At 44.2% G+C, this 24,981-nt stretch overlaps 1 protein-coding gene across 1 annotated transcript in view; it reads left to right on the top strand.

Moving 5' to 3' along the window:
- STX8 (syntaxin 8) overlaps positions 1-24,981 on the top strand; it is a 1,335,619-nt gene that overhangs the window by 1,044,538 nt on the left and 266,100 nt on the right. The window contains exon 7 of the mRNA XM_078654681.1: positions 12,938-13,039. Coding sequence (XP_078510807.1) covers positions 12,938-13,039 — 102 coding nt within the window. The remainder of the gene's footprint in view (positions 1-12,937; positions 13,040-24,981) is intronic.

Below are 24,981 nucleotides of genomic sequence, written 5' to 3'. Positions count from 1 at the left end.
TATTTCTTGTGTTCAGTACAACTATGTGGCCCCTGCCACGTCTAATTCACTGCACACAGACAGCCATCTAAACTAAGCACGCTAAAGGGGCTTATGAGGCAGATATGCCCTCTACAGAAAAATGTAATATACTACTTCATGAGGCAGATGATGCTTTCCACCAAACATAAAATCGGTCATAGGGTTCATTGTCACCCATGGAAGTGTTCAGTCCAAATAAACACTAAAGGGTTTCCTCTAAAGGGTCCCTTTTGGGTCTGTACTCCCTCTCACTGCAATCAATACATAGATAGCTCCATGGGCAAGTGTTCTCTCTCATCTAAAAGCAATCTAGGTCCAGGTAGATGAGCTGTTTCCTCTCACTTAACACAATGGAGGTCCCATTCGCTCAGGTGCTCCCTCTAACTACAATATAGGTTTATATGGGGCAACTGTTTCTTCACACATAGGATCGATCCATATAGTGCGAGTGTTCCATTTGACCGGAAGACAAATATGTGGTATTTGTTCCCTCCCACTCTAAACAATGGAAATGTAAAGGACAGGTATTTTAACCCAAAGAAAATAAAGGGTCCCTTATAAGGCACACATCACCCCATTTTTAAGAAAATATAGGTCCTTATGGTGCAAGTGCTCACCCCACTAACACAATGTAGACTCCTTGTAGAGGATGGTAATCCCACTTTCTGAACACACTAGTTGGAACCAAGCAGTTGCTATAACAGTCTATAATGGTCCTCCATCTGTAGTAACAGCCCAGGCCACAGACAGGAAGCACTTGTCAACTGATCTGCCTTCTGGTTCACTAATGGCATGGTTGTTTCTAAGTTAATGTTTAGAAATTATTACTTCTAATGAATGCCCCTCAATGCAGTCATAGAATCTAATGTATTAAAGTGAAATGCTTGTTAAAGAAATAAACCGTTCTAAATTTTACAGAGTCCTTATCTTATCTTTAGTTGGGTTTCGTGCACGATTTACATGCTAAATATGTTGGCGGCTTGACTTGTGGTATGGCTGTAGGGGCCAATCCAGGCCCTTGGCTAGACTCTTAATATCAATTGGCCCACCTCTACTTGGAGGCCCCCGTCCCAAACGTTGAGAAGCATTACTTTAGTAGGAGCCCAGGCCTACATTCACCCATACAGCATTAACACACACAAGATAATACCTCTTTTGAGATTTTAGGAAGACAGCCACCCCAGCACAGCGTGAAGAGTGACACAAAAGGGGACTTCACAGAAGACCCAAATTAAGGAGGATTGAAGGGGGGTGGATTCCAAGGGTCCAGGTCCAGTACTCAAGAGGAGACATTCCATTAAGAAGGCGGACTGCTGACCTGTCACCACCCTCACTACTTTGAGAGTGTCTTGTTCCATCCATCTAACCTAACAACCGACCCTCGCCCGGGCTATGGTCTGCGACCTCTGAATATAAGTTCTTAAATCACCCACCAGTGCCTCCCGCAGATGGACGACTTCACTGCGCTAAGTGGCACTCTCTGAAATCTGCTTTGGTTTTTGCGTTGCTCTTTTCCCTGCAATGTCTCTTAGCACATCTAAGCCATCAAAGCAGCAGACTAGCACTACCTGAAAATACCCAAATGGACAAGCGCTTTTCAGAAGCCGCTAGACTTTGCTGCTCTGCAGTTGCGGAAAAATAAAGCAAACACAAATAGAGAAACAGAACCCCGACAAACGACGCCTCCGTTTTATTAAATGTCGAGAAGAGTGTCGGCCTCGTCAAGCAGGCTGCCCCTATACCTCGGGTACAATGCGCCAAATCCCTGCTGCTACTAGCCTGACCGGTTTCCTCTAAGCACTGTAAATAGGCCGTTCTCTGTCGTGGCAGTGGGTATCCCTGTGGGTGGACGCGATAATGCTGCCGACAACGGGTCACGTCCGGGTGGGAGTTGATGACCCACTGAGAAGCGAGAGAGAGCCACATGCTCGTGTTGTCACACACTGATACAATATCTGAAATGCCGAGAGCAAAAAAGATGCAGTGCGCGTGCACATCTCCTGTCTGTAAAGGCACGGCAAACAGGAGACAGGGAGGGAACAAACATGCCTCCCTTGCAATCAAAAGCAAGGATTTTTCAAGCGTGCCAATGAAAAGCATGGATGGAGCTTCCACCCCGCTCCCGTAGCAAAACCGAAGACAATAGTCACGCAAGCCACAGCGCATGCGCTGCGTCGCTAGGCGAGACCTAAAATAGTGCCGTACTCCATACCGGACATTACCAGCCCATTTAATATATTTATGTATATACGTGTAGTACCATTGGCGGTGGCCACTGAGAGGTTATAGTTAGTTCAGTGTTTCCATAGGAAAGGCCTTTTTTTGGTTTTCGTAGTAAGTTTGGCGAGGTTTGACGAATCTAAACTAAACTTTCCAAAAATATATTCTTATTTGACTAATTTTTCCATGGACATTTTTGGGGTGACCAGTTGTCACAAAATTCAGATTAATTTGCTTTAGAGATTTTTAAGCAGTACTACCACAAAAGCTACTGAACAGAATTATACCAAATTTGGCAAGAAAGTAGATCTTGGTGCAGAAAGTGTCCCATTTGTTGTAAATTGGTTTAAATCCATTTAGTTTTTGAGATATTAGGGATAACAAATATTTGTGTATGTGGACAGTTGAGTACGAGGGACTCTCATAAGAGTCCCTCAAACCAAACTAAAACAAGCATTTGCAATGCAATAGGTCTCGCATTAGGAAAGTTTGAGCTATTGGTATTGGAAATGACACATTTTTTATTTATGTAATGGTTTTGAAATTAGCTAAATTAATTGGTTTGTCATTTACAATGCAAATAGTTATAACTTTCACAAATGTGACACCTATAGCATTTGTAATGCAATATGTGTTGCATTTACGTGACTTAGATGTATTGATATTACAAATAACATTGGCTTTTCATTTTTTTTTAATAATTAATACTTAATTATAGTTAATTAATTTATAATGGCAATAGCTTAAACTTTTGTAAATAACTTTTGTGAAGATTATTTTCACTGTATTTTATTGTGACGAAAATCCAAGAACAGAAGTGAAATACTAACATATTTTTGTGGCATTTGTAATAAAGCTTGAAATATTGATAGAACATATTTGAACCAGTTGTTGTTGAATGGTTGCACAGATTGATGCTGTGGTGACTGTTAAAAATGCAGCCCTGGGCAAAGACCATAATTTCTTTCTCTATACTGGACGGTCTCTATAAAACAACTATAAAATCAGTGTCTGATGTTTGCAGAGTCCACTGAAAATAGAAGCTGTCCCCATAATGAAAACCCTTCAATGGCTCCCAGTGAAGACCACAAGCAACTGTGCTTTGCATGACTGAACGATGCTATGCTGCTCTCACCCACCTTCTTGATGTGGCTTCTTAGTATAGTCTTCTGATACATTCCCAATCAAGATGGCTTTTCAGACTGCATTTTCCTCAACTGGCACGGGAATGGCTGTTTCTCAGGAAAGGACCTACATGACATGCCCATCATATCTCAAGAGCACCTCCCCCAATCCCAGCCAACAATCTGAAGGGTGGAAAATGTCCTCGTCACCAACCCATATTGCCAGAAGCCCTAAATAGTCCTTCCACCAATGTGAGACCAACTTTTGTGAGTTGCGAAAGTTGGTTTACACCAATAAAGAATGGTATCTGCTTGCATTAGTCAAATGTTAATGCTTAAAATGCTTTGGGAATAATGTAATCTACCTCTAGACAGAACTGTACTAGCCCTAGAGGGCAGGCAGTCTAAGGTGCTCACAAATGTGACATTCTAGCGAAAGAAAGAAAGAAAGAAAGAAAGAAAGAAAAAGTTAGTTTAATCCCCGTTTTAATCTTTCAGCATTTGATAGTGGCTATTACATGTTAACAATAGATATATAAATAAGGACCCTTAGGTATGAAGTTTCTCAGTTCCCAACTCTCAATTCTTTCATGGTGGCCTCACATGGAGCTATTACGATGTTTTCCCGTGATATTTATCTAACAGAAAACACACATCATATGTTTCGGAGCCTGAGCCTCTCTTTCTTTGGTCAGAAGTAAGGCAAGAACCAGGGCTAAATACCTCGAACTGTTTATTTAAATATAACCTTTCAACAAAACCAATGACTCCTACTAAGTGGAACAGGGAACACAGATTTGTTTAGTTATTGTACACAAGTGGTTCCGAGAATCAACAATCCCAAATTTAGATCCATTCCTGGTGCATGTCCAGGGCTAAAGCCAACCATGCCCTCAGCAGAAACACCACTGTGGCTGACGCATTAATTATATTAAATTAAATAAAGGTGCGATAGAAAAAAATGAATGCCGCCCGATTAATTTATTATTGCTCACGAATATAACAACACCATACAGGGCTAAGGAGCCATGTGGATTCCGCAATTCCGAGGGAGCAAGCCAAGGCTTCCCAAACACCAGTGACATGACCCCTTCATACCTCCTACCTCTTCTGCAAAGCTAAACACAGATAGATCATGAACGCGTCGCCCTCGGGAGAACAGTTAGCCCCCCCCCCCACACCCCTCCACCCTGCCGTGCGAGCGCGTGGGGTTCTTCTCACATGCAGTTACAGCATCACTAATAGTGCGCTTTTCATCGCAGTTCCCCAAATGCCTCGCACTGTATGGAAAAGGTTGTACTACCATGCTGATTACGGCTCAGGGCACAAGTTCTAAAACGAGACGCCAGCGGCCAGTCGCGTGCACATCTCCTGTTGTTGTAGTGATCGGAAGAGTGCCGCCACGCTGCCCGCGGCGACCCGGAAGCTCTTGGCCGGCCGGCCAATCCGCTCGCGGCCGCCCGGAAGTCCCGCCTCCTGATGTCCGTGAGGCGGCCTGCCGGCGCATGGAGCGCCCTGCCGGTCCTGGGTAGCCCGGGTCCCCAGGAGGGGGCCGGGGAGAAGGAGGAGTGTGGCGCCTGTTGCGGGGCTCCTCTGACCTGAGGGAGCCCCGATTGAGAAGATGAGACGCGCCGTGAGGAGCCCCGCCGGAAGAGCGCAGTCGGTGAGTGGGGCCCAGGGCTGATGTGAAGTCTGTGCGTGCCTGAAGAGGGGAGAGGGGGGGTGCGCGCGCTTGTATGTGCCTGCGTGTGTTGTGCCTGTCTGCGTGTGTGTGCGCGCGTGTGCCTGTGCGTGCAGGGGATGGGGCCTGCCTGTGTGCGCGCCGTGTTTGCATGCAAGCCCTGCGGTCTGCGCAAGCGCGCTCGCTCCCGCGGTGAAATCCGACACTGAAAACGCTCGTAACACTTTGGTGTCCACTCTCCTAAATACGGATCACATTAGTTGTCGAGCTGACAGCATTCATGCTTCGCATGAATGCTAACGTCAGCTCGACCTAAAAAATAGAGCATTGTGATTGGCCTAGGGGAGATGCACTCCAGCAGGAGTGAGTGTTCTTATTGGCTACATTGTTAACATGAAGAAAAATGTTACAGGCAGCCATTATATACTGGAGGACTTAGTCACATTTTCTGAGTTTAATTATTTTTAAAAAATACATCCATGGGGCCAAAATACCTAAAAAAAAAAAAACAATTTTTTTTTTAAAAAAGCTGCAATCCTTTGGGTGTTCCATGGGATTAAAAAGACATCATAAAAAATGCCTGCTTGGGGTGGGCCAGGACCCGGGGGCCATTATATGGGGTCTTCCTTTTTATTTGTGCACCCCCCTTCCTGTACCACAGATAAGCTGTGGGCACCCCATCCCATGGGGCCAAATTATCAAAAATACAGAATGGGGTGCGAAATACCCCCTCCCGAGCTTCAGTGAGGCCCTGTAAACCGGGGTCAATTTCAAATTAAACGGGAGGGTGCATGCTGCACCCCTTCCTGGAACCCACCCCGGGACACAGTAGTTTTCCTACCCGAAAGAGCACAGGCAAGGAAAAATATGTCTGCTCCCACTCGGCGGGAGCTTTAAAAATGCTCCCGTCGGGTGGAGCAGAATTTTGTTTACCTGCCCGTGCTCTTGCGGACAGGGAAACTCAGGACACAAAACAGCTGCTCAAGCCGAGCCAGATGGGTGCATTTAGAGAGCCCGCCTGACCGCAGGGGCCCTGGGGCCCCCCTGTGAGCTCCACCAGCGTACTGTTTGGAGGGTGCCAAGGGTGGGCACCAGAGCACTCAGTCACCCAAGTTCTCATAAGGTCCATGGGGAGGGGGGCACACACAGTGGTGTAGCTAGCTACTTTGCCTCCTGTGGCGTCAGTAAGAGCGGGGAAGGGCGGCTAAAAATGTTCCCACGATTGCTGCCCTGCGGCAAACACATGGAAGAGTTGGGGAGGGGGTCTGCCACCCCCAAAACACGTGCTGCCCAGCGCGGATCGCCCCCGCCACTCCCCCCCTCAGCCTCCCTTGCTACTCCACTGAGCACACGCCCCTTAACATTAAAAAATGGTGGCCCCGAGGAATGAGGGTCCCTGAGCCCATAGTGTCTCGGGGAGGTGGTTGGGCTCACTTGCCCCTTAACACTTAATTAAAAAAAAGGAAGGCCCCAGGGGATGTGGTCCGTGAGGCCTATAGTGGCTAGGGCTGGGCGCTGCCTGCCCCCCTCCTCTTAGTGAAAAAAAGGCCTGGGGGGGGGACTGGGAGGGAGCTTCACGCACCATCCCCTTAAAAAAACGTCAATAAGTTCAGAGGGGGGGGGGCGCTATACTCTCCATAAAAAAAAAAAAAGGCCAGTGCCCTAAGGTAACTTTAACTTGCGCCCCCATGCACAGTTTTCTCATCAATAATTTCATTGCAAGTGTTGCAGTGATATTATCAATGATGTCTTAGAACATGTTGTGAGTGATGTAATATGTGTTGAGATTAGAAGTGCATTGCGAGGGCGCGAGTTATAGTTACTTCAGATAACTATAACTGGTGAATTTCAGTTGTTATGTTAGTTTGTTTCAAATGGTATGTTATAACTGACATTTTCACCTAATTATAATGTCCCTTTAACCTTTGTTTTTTCAAGTGAATTTCTGCTTTTTTTAATGCAAAGTAAGATATTAGCACCATACCGATCTGTAACGTAAAGTAAAATGTTAATACCATATGTAACACCAACCCCACGCTATGCATGGCCTTAGGCTGTGCATTGGGTTGGGTTAGCCACGGGGCCTGGCCTCCAGCCACATGCTGCTTCCAGCCCCTTTGGGCAGCCAACCCCACATTGCTCATGGCCTTCTGCTGTGTACGGTGTGGTATTACAATTGGGGGTAGGGTCGCACACTACTCACACACCAGCGGGATCGCCCCTAAGGACTGTGGTAAGTGTAGTTCGTGTTCCGCGATGCATCTTCTTTCGATTCTCTGCTATCTTCGCTATCTTTGCCATCCCTGGACACATGTTTCGGAGTATTTACCCCTCATCAGCAGGGATTAGGCCATGTTCTGGGTTTGCCGGTGGCTGCCAAATATTGCCAGGTTTAGTACTACTCAGGCGCGCAGGTGCGGGGTCCCAGGCTCGTCAGCCAACTGCTCGAGGGAGCTTTAACATTACAATTGGGGGTGGGGTCGCACACTACTCACACACCAGCGGGATCGCCCCTAAGGACTGTGGTAAGTGTAGTTCGTGTTCCGCGATGCATCTTCTTTCGATTCTCTGCTATCTTTGCCATCCCTGGACACGTGTTTCGGGGTATTTACCCCTCATCAGCAGGGATTAGGCCATGTTCTGGGGTTGCCGGTCGCTGCCAAATATTGCCAGGTTTAGTACTACTCAGGCGTGCAGGTGCGGGGTCCCAGGCTCGTCAGCCAACTGCTCGAGGGAGCTTTAACATTACAATTGGGGGTGGGGGTCGCACACTCATCAGCAGGGATTAGGCCGTGTTCTGGGCACCTGCGCGCCTGAGTGGTACTAAACCTGGCAATATTTGGCAGCCACCGGCAACCCCAGAACACGGCCTAATCCCTGCTGATGAGGGGTAAATACCCTGAAACACGTGTCCAGGGATGGCGAAGATAGCGAAGATAGCAGAGAATCGAAAGAAGATGCATCGCGGAACACGAACTACACTTACCACAGTCCTTAGGGGCGATCCCGCTGGTGTGTGAGTAGTGTGCGACCCCACCCCCAATTGTACGGTGTGGTATTGCAGCCAGGCCCTGGGTCTAACCTCTCATGCCCAGGCGACAGCCTTTGGTCGTGCCTGCCATGGGGTTGGCTGCAGGCCAGGCCCTGTGCCCAATCCCACTGCACCATGCGCAGCAGGGGGTTGGGTGCAAGGCCTGTATGTCATTTTAAGTAAGGTAGACCTACTGACTTTGTCAGTGGGTTAGAAGACCAAATTAGCAAAAGTGGACTTATTGGCTTTGTGAAGGGGTCAGGTTATCAACTTATATTAATCACATGTATTGCCTTTGTTAAAAAAGCACCAATAATTACAATGATTTAAAAAAAATTAATTCACACAGTGTAATAAAAGTAATTGAAAAAGTTATACTTAAAAAAAAAGTATCAACATGTTTTAGTTTCTATTTTAACGCTTTTCAAGCTACAAAATGCAGTCATTAAAACTACCATAAGGTGGCTCTGCAATTCAGCTGAAGAGCATAGAGCTCCAGCTAGGAGTGCTTTAAAAACGTACAGTAATCGCTCCTGTGGTCATAGATTTAATGACCCAGGAGATGAACTGTTTTTTTTAATAATGTTGCTGGGAGGCTGATTCACTCTTTGCAGCCCCTCCCCCCAACATTAAAAACAGTGGTCAGTGCTGCCCCAGCCTTCTATAGTGGCACTATTCATTAGGTAATATAGTCTTTCAGAATGCCCTAAGGCATTACTGGACGCTTCTTAGTAGGAGTAGTGAATAATAAATGAGTGGCTCTGCCTGCTCACTTATTATCACCTTTCCTGGTTTTTTTTGTGGGTGTCCCCGTCCCAACTGGTCCCACCTGGGACACTCACAGATTTGTTTTTCATTGTGGACCACTAGGGCTGGGGGAGCTCTAGGCCTCGCACGGCCCGCTGGCTCTGCGCAAGGAGCCCCGTTTCAAGAGTCAGCTACTTTTTTTATATTTAATTCTGGGGGGCCCCGGTGCCCACTTGGGGCACCCACACCATTATTTTTGTTGGCAGTTGCTGGGGGCACCCAAGGGCCACTGCGGCCCGGCTTGCTCCATGTCCAACTGGTGCCTGCATCCTCTTTTTAAAAACATTTTATTTCACAACCGGTCCCTCGTTGGGGTCTGCGGGGGATGCCCATGGCCACTAACAATGCCAGTTTCCCTGCCTGCACCCACTCTGGGTTCAGCAGGAGCTTTACTCCTATCCCCTGCGATCAGTTTTCTTTTGCTCCTGCTGGACAGGAGCAAGCTGTGTTTTTCCCTACCTGAGAACTTGGTCAAGGAAAATGTTTTTTTGCTTCCACCTGGCTGGGCCAGCTTTGTGCTCCTACTGGGTGGGAGTACATTATAATTTCCCAGGACACCTTCCCTAAGCCCTGGAGAATGAATTTTCCTGGGCCATAAAATGGCTCTGGGAGGGTGGGCTTTCTTCCTGCGCTGGCCCTAGCCCAACCCAAGGAGGTAATATTGTTAGAGAGCGGCAGTCCTTTGTTTTTCAATGTTTTTGTTTTATCGTGGCTCTTTCAACAATTTGCTGTACAATTTTAAAAATAAAAGACATCTTTTCCGGGATCCCTAAATTCCTGTGCTTGATCACATTGAGAATAGTGTCTAGCGAGTTGTGACTATCATCACCGGGCCCTACTCCTAGCATTTCACTTGCAATAACTGGGCTGGGGATGTGTTCCATGATGTCCACAGCTTTTTTTTTTTTGGCCTTGATCTAAACTTACCCTTGTCAACACTAGTTTCAGGAATGGGGATATTTATTTCTTACGCAGCACAATGCATACAGCCTTGAGGATTGTTTTCATACATATTGAACATAGCCTGCCAGTGCTCAATTAGTCCACGCATTGCAGGTGTTTCTTGCTTTGGCACAGGCTCAGCCTCCCGCCCACCTATCCCACCAGCCCTGGCATCCCTCCTGGAGCTCATTACACTCGCTCACAATACTTGGCCTTCGGCAGAAAATCTTTGTAGAGGAGGACTGCTGTGTTTTTGGATCACCCAACTGTCACCTCTCCATTTTGAGAAGCCCCAAATAGATGATCACAGCAAAAATGAGAGATCAGAACTCTCCCGTTGACCCCTGTGATTTATATATGAGGACAAAGGATATGAGTAGAGACTGATACTTTGCAGTTTCATGATGTTTTGCTATTTCTTCTGTTTTCAACGTTAAGGAGTAAAATACTTTGGCAACCCTGAAGCAATGCCTCCCCCAAGCGTGTGTATGCTGCCTTTTCCATCCCAGGCTCCCCACTCAGCAATAGTGAGTGTTTAATTTCTGGCGTTTGCTACTTTGTTGCCCTTCCTTGCATGGTGATGCACATAAGGTAGTTGTGTTTTTTTTTTCCGTACACGATGTTAAATTCCTTTAAGATTATATTTTTTCTTCTTTCCACAAGTAGATTCAGGTTCGTACACTCCTGGTCTGACACAACCATTGCTAATAACGCACAGTCCACCCGAGCATACACTGGTACCATTATCATCAAGAGATTCATTATGCTAAGCTTCTTAAACGTGTGCCACGAGTACTGGTGTTGTCACTATGATACATGAAAGTTACAAAGCAAGCATCTACAATGGTTCTCCAAAAAGAAGCACTTAGCGTGCTTGGTAACACGATTCTTTTTCCCCTTCTTGTTTTCTTCTTCCCCTTCCCCATCCACGATGTAGATCACTTGTGATAAAGACTTTTAGTAGGCACACAGTATCTTGTTTTAATCAATCACCTACTGAATTCCTTCTGTTCAAATTATAACTTATTGAACGTTTACAGGTGCCTCTCTTTGCCACTTATTACGGTACACTACTTCACGGTACCAACCACCATAGTGTTTGCGGCTCTTACTGGGAATATAACCGTCCATTTGAGTGCTCAGACTACCTCCAATACTGACACTTGCACATTATACTTTGGGGATTGCTCTTCAAACCTACAAACTCTTTACTTTTCTGGTCACATGTTCAGTCTGGGATTGCACTATTCACTTTCTTCCTAGGGGTTTGGACTTTTTAGACTTGTCACCGTCATTTCCGGTACTTTAAGGAATTCACTGTGATTTTCAGACCTATATTTTTTATTATGTGATCTTTAAGACAGACTCTGGTAATATACATTCTATCAACGGGTAGACCTTGTTATAATTTTATTGTTGTATCACATTGCAGACTTGATAAAGTCCGCCAGGATGAAACATGTCTGCTCAATTCTTTTTGGCTGTTCATCTTTCTACATCAACAGTTGTGAAAACGTGCCAATTCTGCGAATAACAATAAATGTTATTGCTGGACTCAATCCAGCCTTAAAGAGACTCTTTACTAATATTTTTAACAACTCTATACTCAGCCTGGTGTGTGCTTCATCCTTTTTTGCTTCCAACCGTATTAGCATCTCAACCTTGGTTCAACCCATACTTTACACCTTAGGTAGGGTGTTTTTGTATTGTTTAAGCACCACTACCTTGTTGAAACTGGTATCCGTTTTAATTTTATCTAATGTGGTATGTTATTTGTCATACATGTTATGACGATGTGCAACCATCTGGAATCACAGCAACCATTGTAATAGTAGGTATATTGGTGAATGTTGGCACTCCTCTAATAGAGTACTACACAATTTCTATAGATCAGAATATATCCTTATAGACATGATTGTGTTAAGTGATGACAGGGACAAACTTGTTACCAAAATTTCCAAACAAGAAGATGTAATACCCTCCAACGCTAACTTTGAGTCTCCGAGGAGTGAACGCCTGAGACAGAAATTGATGACATTAGAAAAATCTAAAAAAAGGAAATAAAACTCCAAAAATCTCTTGCTGGTGGTATGCCACCATTTTGTAAAAAATACCATGTACGCAAAGAAGGCCAAAAAGGAGTTAGAATCTGTATTTTTCTGTTGTTTGATGAGGGGGTTTACTAGCAGAATTGGAATATCTTTCACACAATTTAGCATACAGTATGATGGAAATACTGATCGTACATGTGGAGAGGATGCTGGAATCTTTACTTATTAAGATCAGCAAGATAGAACATGAGATCAAAGACCTCAGCTTGACCGAACCCACTAAAAAGAATGAGGTCATATTAAAAGACGTCCTGTAGTCACTGATTGGTAGTGACTGTGGATGGTTCAGGCCGACATCATTTCTACACCTGTTGTGATGAATTAAAATGAATAAGTGCGAGGAGTTGGAAGGTCAAAGTAGAAGCTGTAGTTGGGAAGGAAATGGACAAGATAAGTGGGTTATGATCTGAGTGTTAAAGTCTGAAGGTTGAATAGCAATTTAGTTGGGGATTAGAGAGCCATCCAACAAGTCGATTGGAGGAAATAGGCGAGAAGAGGAAAAGGTTGAAAAGTCCATGAGTAGAGAAGTTTACAATGTTTTTTTAATTTAGGAGGACCATGATGTAGTTGAGAGAACTGCTAAGTCAAGTAGAATTTTGGTTATTGGGAAGAATGGTGAGGTTGGATATTATCAATGGTTAGAGGTTAACAGCAGACTCATCATGGAATGGTACTGATAATCAAAGACAACTTTAGCTCTTAAAGAGGACTACACAAAGTTTCCTTAGAAAAACAGTACAAAAGAGAACATTAGCACATGCATACATGGAGGGGAGATTGAAAGACAATAATTAAAATACTGTAAGGAAATGGGTCATTATTATTATTGTTTCTTTTTTGAGTTCCCATATCCTCTTTTATCTAGGAATAGACAATGGACCTTTGATGCCCACTGGTGCATCCTTCTCCCAGTATCTACAGAGGACCATGAAATCTAGAAAACGAAGCTTAAAAAAAGTAACAACACTGTATGTGAACATCATATTTTTTTCTTTTCCAGAAATTATCGATGATCTCACAAACTTGGTTGAAAACACAGATGGAAAAATTCGCACCCAAACAAGGCATATCAAGATCGTGGACAAGAAGTCGACATCTTGCGGTATGGTTGTCATTGGGTATACTTAAATGGGAGAGCGGAATTAGTCTAATTTGATCTCCTAAGTATTGGAGACGAGGAAAAATGTGGGATATAATTTTTTATTCTACTTTTCTTGAGTAGTTGGTTTTTTATTTGAATCTGGTGGGGTTTCTGAGTACCTTTTGTTAATGAAATATAATGTTGATGTATGTCTTTTGACGTGTTAAGTGCACAGCAATGAACAGAATAACCACCAACCTGATGGAGAGTATACCGGGCCATGGTGCTGTTTAAAAATCAACTCATGGATTTTCCTACTTGGGAGAAGCAAATGTATATGGCCAGAGACATCATTGTGTCATCATACAGTGTTCACATTTTCAGGCTCATTCTGGGTGATGCGGTTATATTTGGTGCAAAAAAAAACGCCCAGGGGTTGGTAAATGTTGCTTCTGCCATTTAAGAGAATATGCAACCCTCGCTTTTTTGATCCCGATGACCAGCAGTCTAGTGCTGTAGCTGTTGAACTGAATTCCACTTGAGAGATGTATATGCTTGTCAGACAGTGCCATCCTATATATACTGTGTGATCTTTTCCCTGAGTCTGGGGGCAATCGGGTGTTACTTGACTCAGTTCATGTGAGTCACAGCTGTTTACCTCTGGCATCCTATGGCATCCTATTAACCTCTGGCATCTTATTAACCTGACTATGGGACTCACAATGATCATGAGTTACACCCTTTTAATACTTGTCTGTCAGGATGCCGAAGATGAGCAGTCCAAGACTTATTTAGGAAGTTTATATGGGATTATAAGCTCCACACTCAATAAATATCAAATATCAACCATTAATTCACTGTCCACCTAGTTCTTTGGTTTATAAAAACAAAAGTACTGTATTACTACTTGCATAATTAAAAATACTGAGCGTAATCAACCAAGTGCATTTCTTAGGGGTACTAATAGGAGCAGTACCCACAGTACTGTCAGGGTTAGTCACCAGCGAAACAGTACATTGGCCTTTGAATTAGGAAAGGAGATCTCTGTGGTCCATAGGGTAGCTCCTGTAGCTCAGTTCACTCAGTCACTCAATAGTACCAGCAAATCACTCGTCCTCCCACCCTCCCCACTAACTGGGTTTGCCCATGCTCTTGTTGTGTTTTATGAGCAAAACATGCATGACTGTGTCGCTGTCAGCCTGAGCATGATGCCCCGGTGGTGTGCACCCGGCACATCCCACTGTGAGAAAGTGATGCAGTCTCTGTCTCGGCCTAGCTGATGTGTTTCCGCTCTTGTGATGCAAGAGCTGGCACCTGCTGATAAGGTCAGTGGTGGCAATGCAGACTCTTGCAACTCTGCTGTCTAGCAGTTTCATGTATGTATATTCACACATTTGTGTTAGGAAGGTAAACCAACATGCAACGCACGATTATCCATGGGGCAGGGGTGGGCAAACCACTGCTTTTGTGCAATAAAAGCAACCATACATGCACGTACTTTCTATTTTCATATGGTGTAAATGGTGCATGCAGGCAGGAGGATAACTGGAAGAGAAGAGAAGAGACGATACCTCGATGCCTCTAAGGAACACTGAAACTCATCCAGAAGATGTGTACCACCACCACCACCACTGCTGCTGCAGACATCAATCCTCACTGCGTCTCAGACTGTTGCTTCTATCCTTCGTGGAGTACAGCCGGCATGTCCCTGGAATTGTGCCTAAGTAACATCAGGTGCACAGTTGGGAGTTTTACACGAGTGGATTGACAAAGATTTACTATATCAAGCAGCCTCGAAGTGCTTTTGAAGTTCTGCTTTTTTATTCTTTGTAATATTACTCCTCCTAATCTGGAACAGCAGATCTTAGAAACAGTGCCTGCAATCGGGTAACCAGGTGTTGGAAAAGCAGATTTGGGATGGCGTATTGGAAAATGTGAGATTTGCAGTCTTGCTTGCAAATAACTCTGTACCAGCATTCATGCAATTTATAGGTACACTATCCTGTCTGGAATTCTCCCGATGTCCCCTACTGCCAACCTCCGTTGGAAAGGAAACAGATCCCGCCTTGGCTTGCTTGAAGTCAAGTTCAGCCTTCCTGTCTCGGTTATGTGGGGTATTGGCCAAGCACTTGCAAGGGAAAGTATCTTGGGACTTGAAGGGATACGCAGCACATTTAGTTGTGTTTCACCTGGATGTCCCTCACAATCAATCAGCCCTGCTCCCTAAATCGTAACAGTGCAAGAATTTTCAGTACTCGGAAAGTGCTATTTTGCCTCTTGAGTGCTTCCATTGCAGTCTTCAGAGCACTTATCCACTACGGACAGTGAAGAGGTAGCGATTTCTGTTAGAGCGGAAGAGTTTTTAGGTCTCGCTATTACATTCCGCAAGGAATGAATAGCGAGAATTTTAGTGTTGCATCAGGAAAGCTAAACCAGCCGGCGGATTTCCACAAGTGCATGTGGTCTCGTGAACGCGCTCCCATCTGCCTGCTGGTTTAGCTTTCCTGATGTTCTCCACATCAAAGCCATCAGCCTCCCTCCCACAGGCTTCCCCAGCCTGCGAAGTGCGCGCTGGCCTCACTTCTCCTCCCCCCTAATTGCTCTCACTTTCATGGCCACCAGCTACTTCAAAGCGATCCGCTCCACCCCCTGCTGCACCCCATATGGTTTTGTTGTTGAAGCGCCTCGCCTCCCTCAGAGCGCACACCGCCCCTGCGCTGATGGCAACGTCAAGACAGTGTGGCAAAAATATGGGCAAACGCATATGTGAGTACATATGTGTTTGTAAACATGAACATCAACAATGTTCATAAAATAGAAACCATTTGATAGGACATCTGCAAAGGATCCGAACTACACAGGCACGCGCACGCACGGGTTAAAAGTACACGTCACAAAAAGGTTGTGATTTGAAATGATCCAGTATGTAAAGGCAGGCACACGAGCCACGCACGTCAGCACGCGGGAGAGGACATTAAGTACTATTTATTGATGGGACATGTCTTACCTGTCGCGAAGGAAGCCCTTGAAATATCTGCCAGAGATAAGAAGAGATTTCTTGCTTTAGGAGACAATTGCGTACTTCGAAAGTGTCCAACCAAAGATGAGTAATTACATAACTTATCGAGAAATTACAAGAAAACATAATTAGCATAAATTAAGCAACGGGCACGATTACAAATGATATATTTTTTAGTTTTTAGCAGCCCGCATCTGAAACATGGAACACGTAAAGGCTCACCGGCCGTGTCCTAATCTAGGCCTTTATCAAGAGTTTCTGTATTATGAAGCAGGCCTGGCCAAAGGGTGCATTGTGCTTTAAAAAAATGATACAACACTCTATTTGGAGCCCCCGACGGAACTGGCACGGTTAGCAACATTTGCACGACAAATTCATGGAATCATAAGCAAAGACCCACTACTGGTCTAAAGGCAGTCGGAAAGTTAAAGATTGTGGCCATATATCAATTCTTAATGGTTTTATTATTCCTAGTTAAATCATAGTATTTCGATATCATCCAAATGAAATGACATGTTGGTGTTTTAACTATGAACTAATAACATTCCCCACGGGATACATTGTGTACGGCTTTCATAACAATTTGTATTAATTGAAACATGTTTTCTGTGTCTGGAGTAACAAAAAAAATATATATCTTACTTATAACTGCTTTCGACCAGCACTCAATCAAATACAACTTTATTCAAACTTGATTACACAAGTCATAAAAGTACACATTTATTCTAAAATTACAAAACATATAATTTGACCATATATACAAAGTTAAAAATTTGAGTCCAATCGGTCAAAGTTTATCAAGTTCATAATAGGCCATTTTATAAAACCCAACAGCCAGCACTCAATATATTGTTCTAAAATCATAGCATTCGCATTTTTGTTCCGCCCACTGCACATACAGCATGGCACAGTGAGTCTGCCCACGTCAGCCATTAGCTAACTTCACTCTTAGTGACAGCATTCTGCCCTTCCCAAAGAGCACTGCAGAATTCAAAGCAGTTATTTATGTTCAGTGCTAAGGACTACAACAATATATGCTTTTTCAGACCCACATTTATTTTTGCTCTTCGTCGTTTTTTTTTTTTTTTAAGAGTACCTGGCAGCTCCCTCAAAAATAGTTTTACCAAAACCATGACAAAACAGGCATTGGTAAAGCGAAAAGGCTGGCACCCACCAGACCTATCAGCTTTGCCAATATTTGTGTACATTATGCAACGTACCTCCTGATGCATTTGTGCAATACCTACTGATGCATTTGTGTTATAGCGATTGATGCGTTTGTGTTATAGCGATTGATGCGTTTGTGTTATACCTACTGATGTGTTTGTGTTATACCCACTGATGCATTCGTGTTATATCTCTCCACTCTTCCTCAGTTTCCGCCTCACTCTCTCCTGCCCCTTCACTGTCTTGGCCTCTCCACTCTTCCTCTATTTCTGTCTCACTCTCTCCTGCCCCTTCACTGTCTTGGCCTCTCCACTCTTCCTCTATTTCTGTCTCACTCTCTCCTGCCCCTTCACTGTTTTGGCCTCTCCACTCTTCCTCTATTTCTGTCTCACTCTCTCCTGCCCCTTCACTGTCTTGGCCTCTCCACTCTTCCTCTATTTCCGTCTCACTCTCTCCTGCCCCTTCACTGTCTTGGCCTCTCCACTCTTCCTCTATTTCTATCTCACTCTCTCCTGCCCCTTCACTGTCTTGGTCTCTCCACTCTTCCTCTGTTTCCGTCTCACTCTCTCCTGCCCCTTCACTGTCTTGCTTCTGTTTATTGTGTTTGCACAAATCTAATATCTTGGTCTATTCCTTTTCAATAATCAGGCATTTTTGTTTATTAGGTGTTTGTTTTTGATGGGTTTATTTATAGGCACTTTCTATCTATCTATCGCCCTCACTCTATCTATCGCCCTCACTCTATCTATCTATCACCCTCACTCTATCTATCTATCGCCCTCACTCTATCTATCTATCGCCCTCACTCTATCTATCTATCGCCCTCACTCTATCTATCTATCGCACTCACTCAGCACCACCACTCAGGGGCACTACAGCATCAATCTGTGCAACCATTCAACAACAACTGGTTCAAATATGTTCTCTCAATGTCTCAAACTTTATTACAAATGTCACAAAAAGATGTTAATATTTCACTTCTGTTCTTGGATTTCGTCACAATAAAATACACTTAACACAATCTTCTCAAAAGTTATTTACAAAAGTTTAAGCTATTGCCATTATAAATTACAATAACTTTTATTTAAGTATTAATTATTTTAAAAAAATTAAAAGCCATTGTTATTTGTAATAGCAATACATCTAAGTCACGTAAATACAACACATATTGCATTACAAATGCTATAGGTGTCACATTTGCGAAAGTTATAACTATTGGCATTGTAAATGACAAAGCTATTAATTTAGCTATTTTCAAAACCAACACAGAAATAAAAAAATTGTCATTTACAATACCAATAGCTCAAACTTTCCTAATGCGAGACCTATTGCAGTGCAAATGCTTGTTTAGTTGGTGAGACCTGTACTGTCTGTTCTATCAACAGAGAGAGCAGTGATCCTGGTCAAATCGACTAGAGTACGTAGGCGTGTCTAAAATACCCTATTTGCATAATCAAGGAGTGTTCAGAAGCTAGTTTCTTGTGTTCAGTATGAATAAAGTGCCATATTCTCCTTCCTTCTGGGCTCGCGGTGCCCAGGAGTTTATTCCTTCACTCAGTTTAAATCCATTACTCAGTTCCTAGTCCCCACGTAGCCTGTAACGAAGTAAAATGCTAAATACTGCATTGCCAAGTTTAGATGGGCTCTTCATAGGTGATACCTAGTACTCCTGAGAGCACCATGAGATGGGGTCGAGTTAGGATATGAGGAGATGTCCTCCTATACCTTCCTTGTTTTGAAAACCAGTTTTGGCAGATTTCATGCTCATTGTATATGAAATGTCCTGTTACTTTACGTTGATTTTGGCACAAAAGTAAGAAGACACTCGACCTCAGCTTTCACTTTGAAAATTACATCTCTATCTTCTGACATACATTTTCAGCCAGAAGAACTCTTTCTGGTGTAAATACAGCCTGAATTTCGCCATCTCAGGAAGACCTCTATCCTCATATTATTTGTTGTCACTCTGAAAACCAGTCCTTAGGAAACCATTTTCATTTAAGTAAGAGTAGCCGACTGCAATCAAGGATGAGATTCCTTTTTAGGTTTTGACTGGCCATGCGCTTTGCGCATGTGCCAAAAAAACCTCTTGAGTTGTGTGTGTGGGTCGGGATACGCCCCCTCCTCCGATTGGCTAGCTCCATAAATGGAGGCTAGCCATTGGACGAGGGGCCTGTCCGTCAATGCCGGACCAGATTCGGGGGCGTTCCCGAGATTCTTTGGCTTTTGCCGACGTCACGCGACGTCAGCCAAAAGCCGGGAACGCCCCCGAATCTGTCCCGGCATTGAGCCGGCACCCGCCTTCCGATGCAGCATTTTCATTGTTACTATAAGCTTGTTTATTTTATACGTTTTAGCGTTGTGGACATTAAAAAGGACTGAAATGATGTACATATATGTGAATATCCGTTTTAGAGTTAGGTCCTTTGCTGGATGTGTTTTATTTCATGGGAGTAAAGTATACCGAATTCACGCTGGTTTCTCTTTATTTTAATGAGGCGAAAACAGACTAATTTGTGCGGTGATAAATGTCCCAGCGGCGAGCATGCTACTTTTTTTTATTTAATGACAGCCTCATTAGATGAAGTTATTTATTTAGAGCTTCCCATGTGTTACATATTATAGGGCACCGACCCCCACTGTGAAACCACTAACTTTCCACTTTCCGACCAGAAAAGTGCACCCGGGATCACAGCATCGCCTAATTGTGCACTTCCCAGGCCACGAGGCAGCAATATTGTGCTACTGAACACTGCCTGACCCGCTGGGCATTGACAAACATTGCATGCGTATTAACACGAGGAATAAAAAGGTCTGCTTACTACAGAACAAAGGGAATATTTCAAGTAGATAAACTTCCAAATAAGGTAGGAATCGTAAGCTGATAGTTAAAAAAAAATTTTATGCTGTCGCACTTTGAAACTTCCTGCTCACCTTTTAGTAAAATTTCGTAACGAACATCAGGCAAACAAAGGAACCGAGAGTGGATTTTAAGGCGTGCAGATTCAGAGTCAGAGTGCAGAGTGCGAGTGCGAGTGCAGAGTGCGAGTGCAGAGTGCGAGTGCAGAGTGCGAGTGCAGAGTGCGAGTGCAGACGGAGAGTGCAGACGGAGAGTGCAGACTGAGAGTGCAGACTGAGAGTGCAGAGTGCAGATTGAAGATTCAGAGTGCAGAGTGCAGAGTGGAGCTTCAGAGTGCAGATTCAGAGTGCAGATTCAGAGTGCAGAGTGGAGCTTCAGAGTGCAGAGTGGAGCTTCAGAGTGCAGAGTGGAGCTTCAGAGTGCAGAGTGCAGATTCAGAGTGCAGATTCAGAGTGCAGATTCAGAGTGCAGATTCAGAGTGCAGATTCAGAGTGCAGATTCAGAGTGCAGATTCAGAGTGCAGATTCAGAGTGCAGAGTGGAGCTTCAGAGTGCAGAGTGCAGAGTGGAGCTTCAGAGTGCAGAGTGGAGCTTCAGAGTGCAGAGTGGAGCTTCAGAGTGCAGAGTGCAGATTCAGAGTGCAGATTCAGAGTGCAGATTCAGAGTGCAGAGTGGAGATTCAGAGTGCAGATTCAAGATTCAGAGTGCAGAGTGCAGATTCAAGATTCAGAGTGCAGATTCAGAGTGCAGATTCAGAGTGCAGATTCAGAGTGCAGATTCAGAGTGCAGAGTGGAGATTCAGAGTGCAGAGTGCAGATTCAGAGTGCAGATTCAGAGTGCAGATTCAGAGTGCAGAGTGGAGATTCAGAGTGCAGATTCAAGATTCAGAGTGCAGAGTGCAGATTCAAGATTCAGAGTGCAGATTCAGAGTGCAGATTCAGAGTGCAGATTCAGAGTGGAGATTCAGAGTGCAGATTCAGAGTGCAGAGTGGAGATTCAGAGTGCAGAGTGCAGATTCAAGATTCAGAGTGCAGAGTGCAGATTCAAGATTCAGAGTGCAGAGTGCAGATTCAAGATTCAGAGTGCAGATTCAAGATTCAGAGTGCAGATTCAAGATTCAGAGTGCAGATTCAGAGTGCAGAGTGCAGATTCAGAGTGCAGAGTGCAGATTCAGAGTGCAGATTCAGCCCTGTGTGTGGTGAGGAGGGCCCCTCAGTGTTTCACATGCTTCTACGGAGGTTTAGGGACCTTGTTGCTTCACTGCTGATTGGGCTCTGAGACGACCATCCTGCCTAGTTACCTGTTGTGAATGGGTATAAACAATAAACGTCCGATTATGGTGCCGGTTGGACCTATCCCCCCCTCAAGAACACAAAGAACCTACTGACATTTTCTACCTGAAATAGACCATCTAATTTGGAAAGACCACCCTGTGTCCTTCCTGATTTTATTTTCACCCAGTCACTAATCTCAAACTTATACTCCTTTCTCTCCATGCTCACATTTGTCCCCTTGCCTCCTACACCATTTCAACCTTTCAGCCATGCATGGACCAATTTAGTACCAGGTAAGCATCACACATCTATTGAAATGGGGGTCGCAGTGTGTAGGGCTTGCAGTGTGTGGGGGGGGTCGCAGTGTGTGGGGGGGCTCTGTGTGGGTGTGTGTGGAGGGCTCCGTGTGGGTGTGTGTGTGGGGGGGCTTTGTGTGGCTGTGTGTGTGGGGGGCTCTGTGTGGGTGTGTGTGTGGGGGGCTCTGTGTGTGTGTGGGGGGGGCTCTGTGTGTGTGTGGGGGGCTCTCTGTGGGTGTTTGTGTGTGTCATTTGCGAGAGATAAAGCTAGTTGCATTGTAAATGACAATGCCATTTATTTATGTTTTAAAAAAACACATAAATAAAAATAATGTCAAGAGCAATGCCAATAGCTCTAACTTTAACAAAGGCAAAACCATTGCATTGTAAATGCTTGTTCAGATTTAAATGCATTTGCTTGGAAGCTGAAAGTAGCTGTCTTGAGTATACTCTATTAGAAGTATACATGGAATTAACATTTTAACTCAGAATGTGTTGACGTGGCCTTAGATGCTGACATCTCGCAGATATGAAAAGATTTTGGGATCATTACGCTGAGAGAGGAGATATAGTGGAGACCCCGCTGCTCATCTGATTAACCACGTGGAGAAATAGCGACCACCTCCTATAAGCAACACCAGAGATTGCACACTAGAGTTTCGCCACGTCCAGCCCATATGTAATTATGGTCCACAAAGACTCTGAAGGTGGCCTTATTAAGGTCTAAACAAAAGTGTGCTTTTCAGTCTGGTTATAGTGCAGTAACCTTTGGATAAGTCACTTCAGATGTTTACAGCGCATACTTTGTTGAGTGCAGTTCTTTGATGACCTCTTTGTTAGTGGTTGAAGTCCAAGGACATTGAACAGTTAACCGCCTGCTGCTGCATCTGTTTTCAGGCCAGGACTCATTGTTTTGATCCCCAACAGGTTAACAAATCTCTTTGGTTGAAACAAGTAACGCGGAGTTTTAATAATTGCACTTATAATTTGACAATGCTAAAACATTGCGGTAATAAGACCTATATCTATGCTATTCTGCTTCTGTTCTAGTTACCTGTGTAAGATAGATACCCACCTCACCACAGCTGGGAATCTCAGCCATGACTGAAAACTCTCTTCTCTGGAAATGTTTGCCTGCTGATTGAAATCCTACCACTTGTATCTTATCTCTTAGGTACATATCTGTGCATTGACTTGTGACGTGTCCCTTGAAACCCATTGTCAGGATGCACTGTATCACTTCAATTGACAGCGCAAAATGTATTTTACAGTTTCTTTATGTACATATGTAGATGTAATGTGTTCAACGTTTTTCATAAATCTCTATTCAACGCTCTGAACTCGATTTGACAAGTTGTGCCCGATAGAAACGCTCAGATAAACGCTATGTAAATAATATTGCTGGCAGTCGAACATTAGACTGTTTGGTGCCCTTGAAGACAGGGTCATAGCAGAGAGCTTATACTAGCTGGCCTAACTTCGCAAGTATTTTGTGATCTCGGTCACTGCTTCAGTTCAAACATTCTGCCTACAATTAGGTGACTGTTCAGAATTCAGATAGCACTAATGCCTCTCCACGGATGGTGATTGTATGCTTACGGCTCAGCCTGTAACTTAGGGTGTGGGCGCACAATGGCTGTTGCTGATGCTGTCTGTAGCACTACATTTTGAGCCGTCTTGTATTGACGTGGATCTCTGTGAAGGAGAAGGTGCTTGTTCGCCAGTGATGTTCATCAGGTTGTTCTTGGCCTTCTCGTGTGCTCGGTAGTCCCCATTTATGTGTTGTCCTGGTTGAGCACCAACTTAAATAGCACAGGAGGGACAGTTAACTTTGCAGAGGTGCGAGAAGAAGCCAGTTTCCATGCCCAGGAAAATGACTGAGGCCTGCCAATCCCGGTGCAAGGCAAGTCGTAATTGCGATTTTAAGTGAGGTAGACACCTGCCAACTGGCTTGAGACCACCTCCAGGTCATGTCAGCTCGGCCACCCTGCAGACACAATGGCGTATTCACGGTGCGCATCCTGCAGCTTTGTGTGTGGGACCAGCGAGGTGGCAAGTTCATGCCCTCTGTCCATCCCAGCCTCCTAATTAGCCTTTGTGTGTCCTTGGCCCGACCCGCCCTTCGGGGTCTTCTTTAGAGGCCTACCTGCCAACAACTTTGATTCGACCGGAATGTTTTCATTGTTGGTAAAAATGTTGTGATTTTAATAAAGATGGAGTGCTTCCTGCTAACTAAATGTTGTATTCGCTTGTGTTTTCATCCTCGTTATTTCTTCGTAAAATTAACAATAAAGGCATTCCATAGGCTTATTGTCAAGGGTTCTTCAGTCATTTATGTCTTGGTTTTGACATACGAAAGGTCACCGTAAAAGAACTGTCTTTTGAAAATCTGCGAAAATGCTTATTTCTTTTCTAGGTTCTTTCCTCTTTGGTTTGTTATATTTCCTCATAAAAAGTTTTTATTTCTTCAGATCCCAAGCGTTGTGCTGGATCTTTATAACGGATTATAGTTTTAGTTTGCGTATTTTTAATTCCAGACTAATAAGAGAACGTTTTATCTGGCCAAACACAAGCTCGCTGATACATGGGCATATTAGGGGTACACTTTGTAGCTGGGTCTGAGTTGGTGAGGGGAGCCCCGTTAAAAGAAAGTGTGCCACAAATTAGAAGAGTGGTCTGGTGGATGCTCCCCTTCATGTGTACATGGGTCTTGCTTTCTTCTATAAGAGTCTTACTTAGTGCACAGCAAGGGCGCCACTTCTGAGGCAGCATTTCAATCCGCCGGTCTGAAGGAACTACTGTTGCGCTAAAGCGTAATCGCAGAATTTCGCTTATATACTGCCTGCATGCTGCGAGAGTGGCCTTTAGAGCTCCGGAAACAGCTGAAGGTAATAGTCTTCCAGGTCTTTGTATAATCACCCTCAGACCCTGATAGCCATCCTTCGCGGCCTTGATCAGTATTGTTATTCCGTAATGTCTTCTATCCTTTAAAATTCCTGCGTTGAAAAGAAATTCTCCATGTACAACAATTTCACTAAGAAATCTGGCACCTTAAACATCACCTCAAAAGCTGATGCCACCTCATTTTCAGAGCATGTCGTAATTTTATGACTGTGACTTCTACTCTAGAAATACATGGCGATCACTGCGCCCTGGTGCAGAAAATCACAAAATGATCTGTGAAAACACAATAAGCAGTCATATGTCTCCGTGTTACCAGGAATTACATACAAAATGTTATAAAGTGACCACTGTTCCATACGTTTTTGGTACTTGTGCCTGTATCTGCAACACATCATAGACCAACTTTCTATAGAATACAAAAAGTCATTTAGTCAATTCTGTATA

This window comes from Lissotriton helveticus, chromosome 7, assembly GCF_964261635.1.
Source record: "Lissotriton helveticus chromosome 7, aLisHel1.1, whole genome shotgun sequence".
NCBI classification, from domain to species: domain Eukaryota; kingdom Metazoa; phylum Chordata; class Amphibia; order Caudata; family Salamandridae; genus Lissotriton; species Lissotriton helveticus.
Note: the sequence above shows the minus strand (reverse complement) of the source record. Positions and strands in the feature narration are given on the sequence as shown.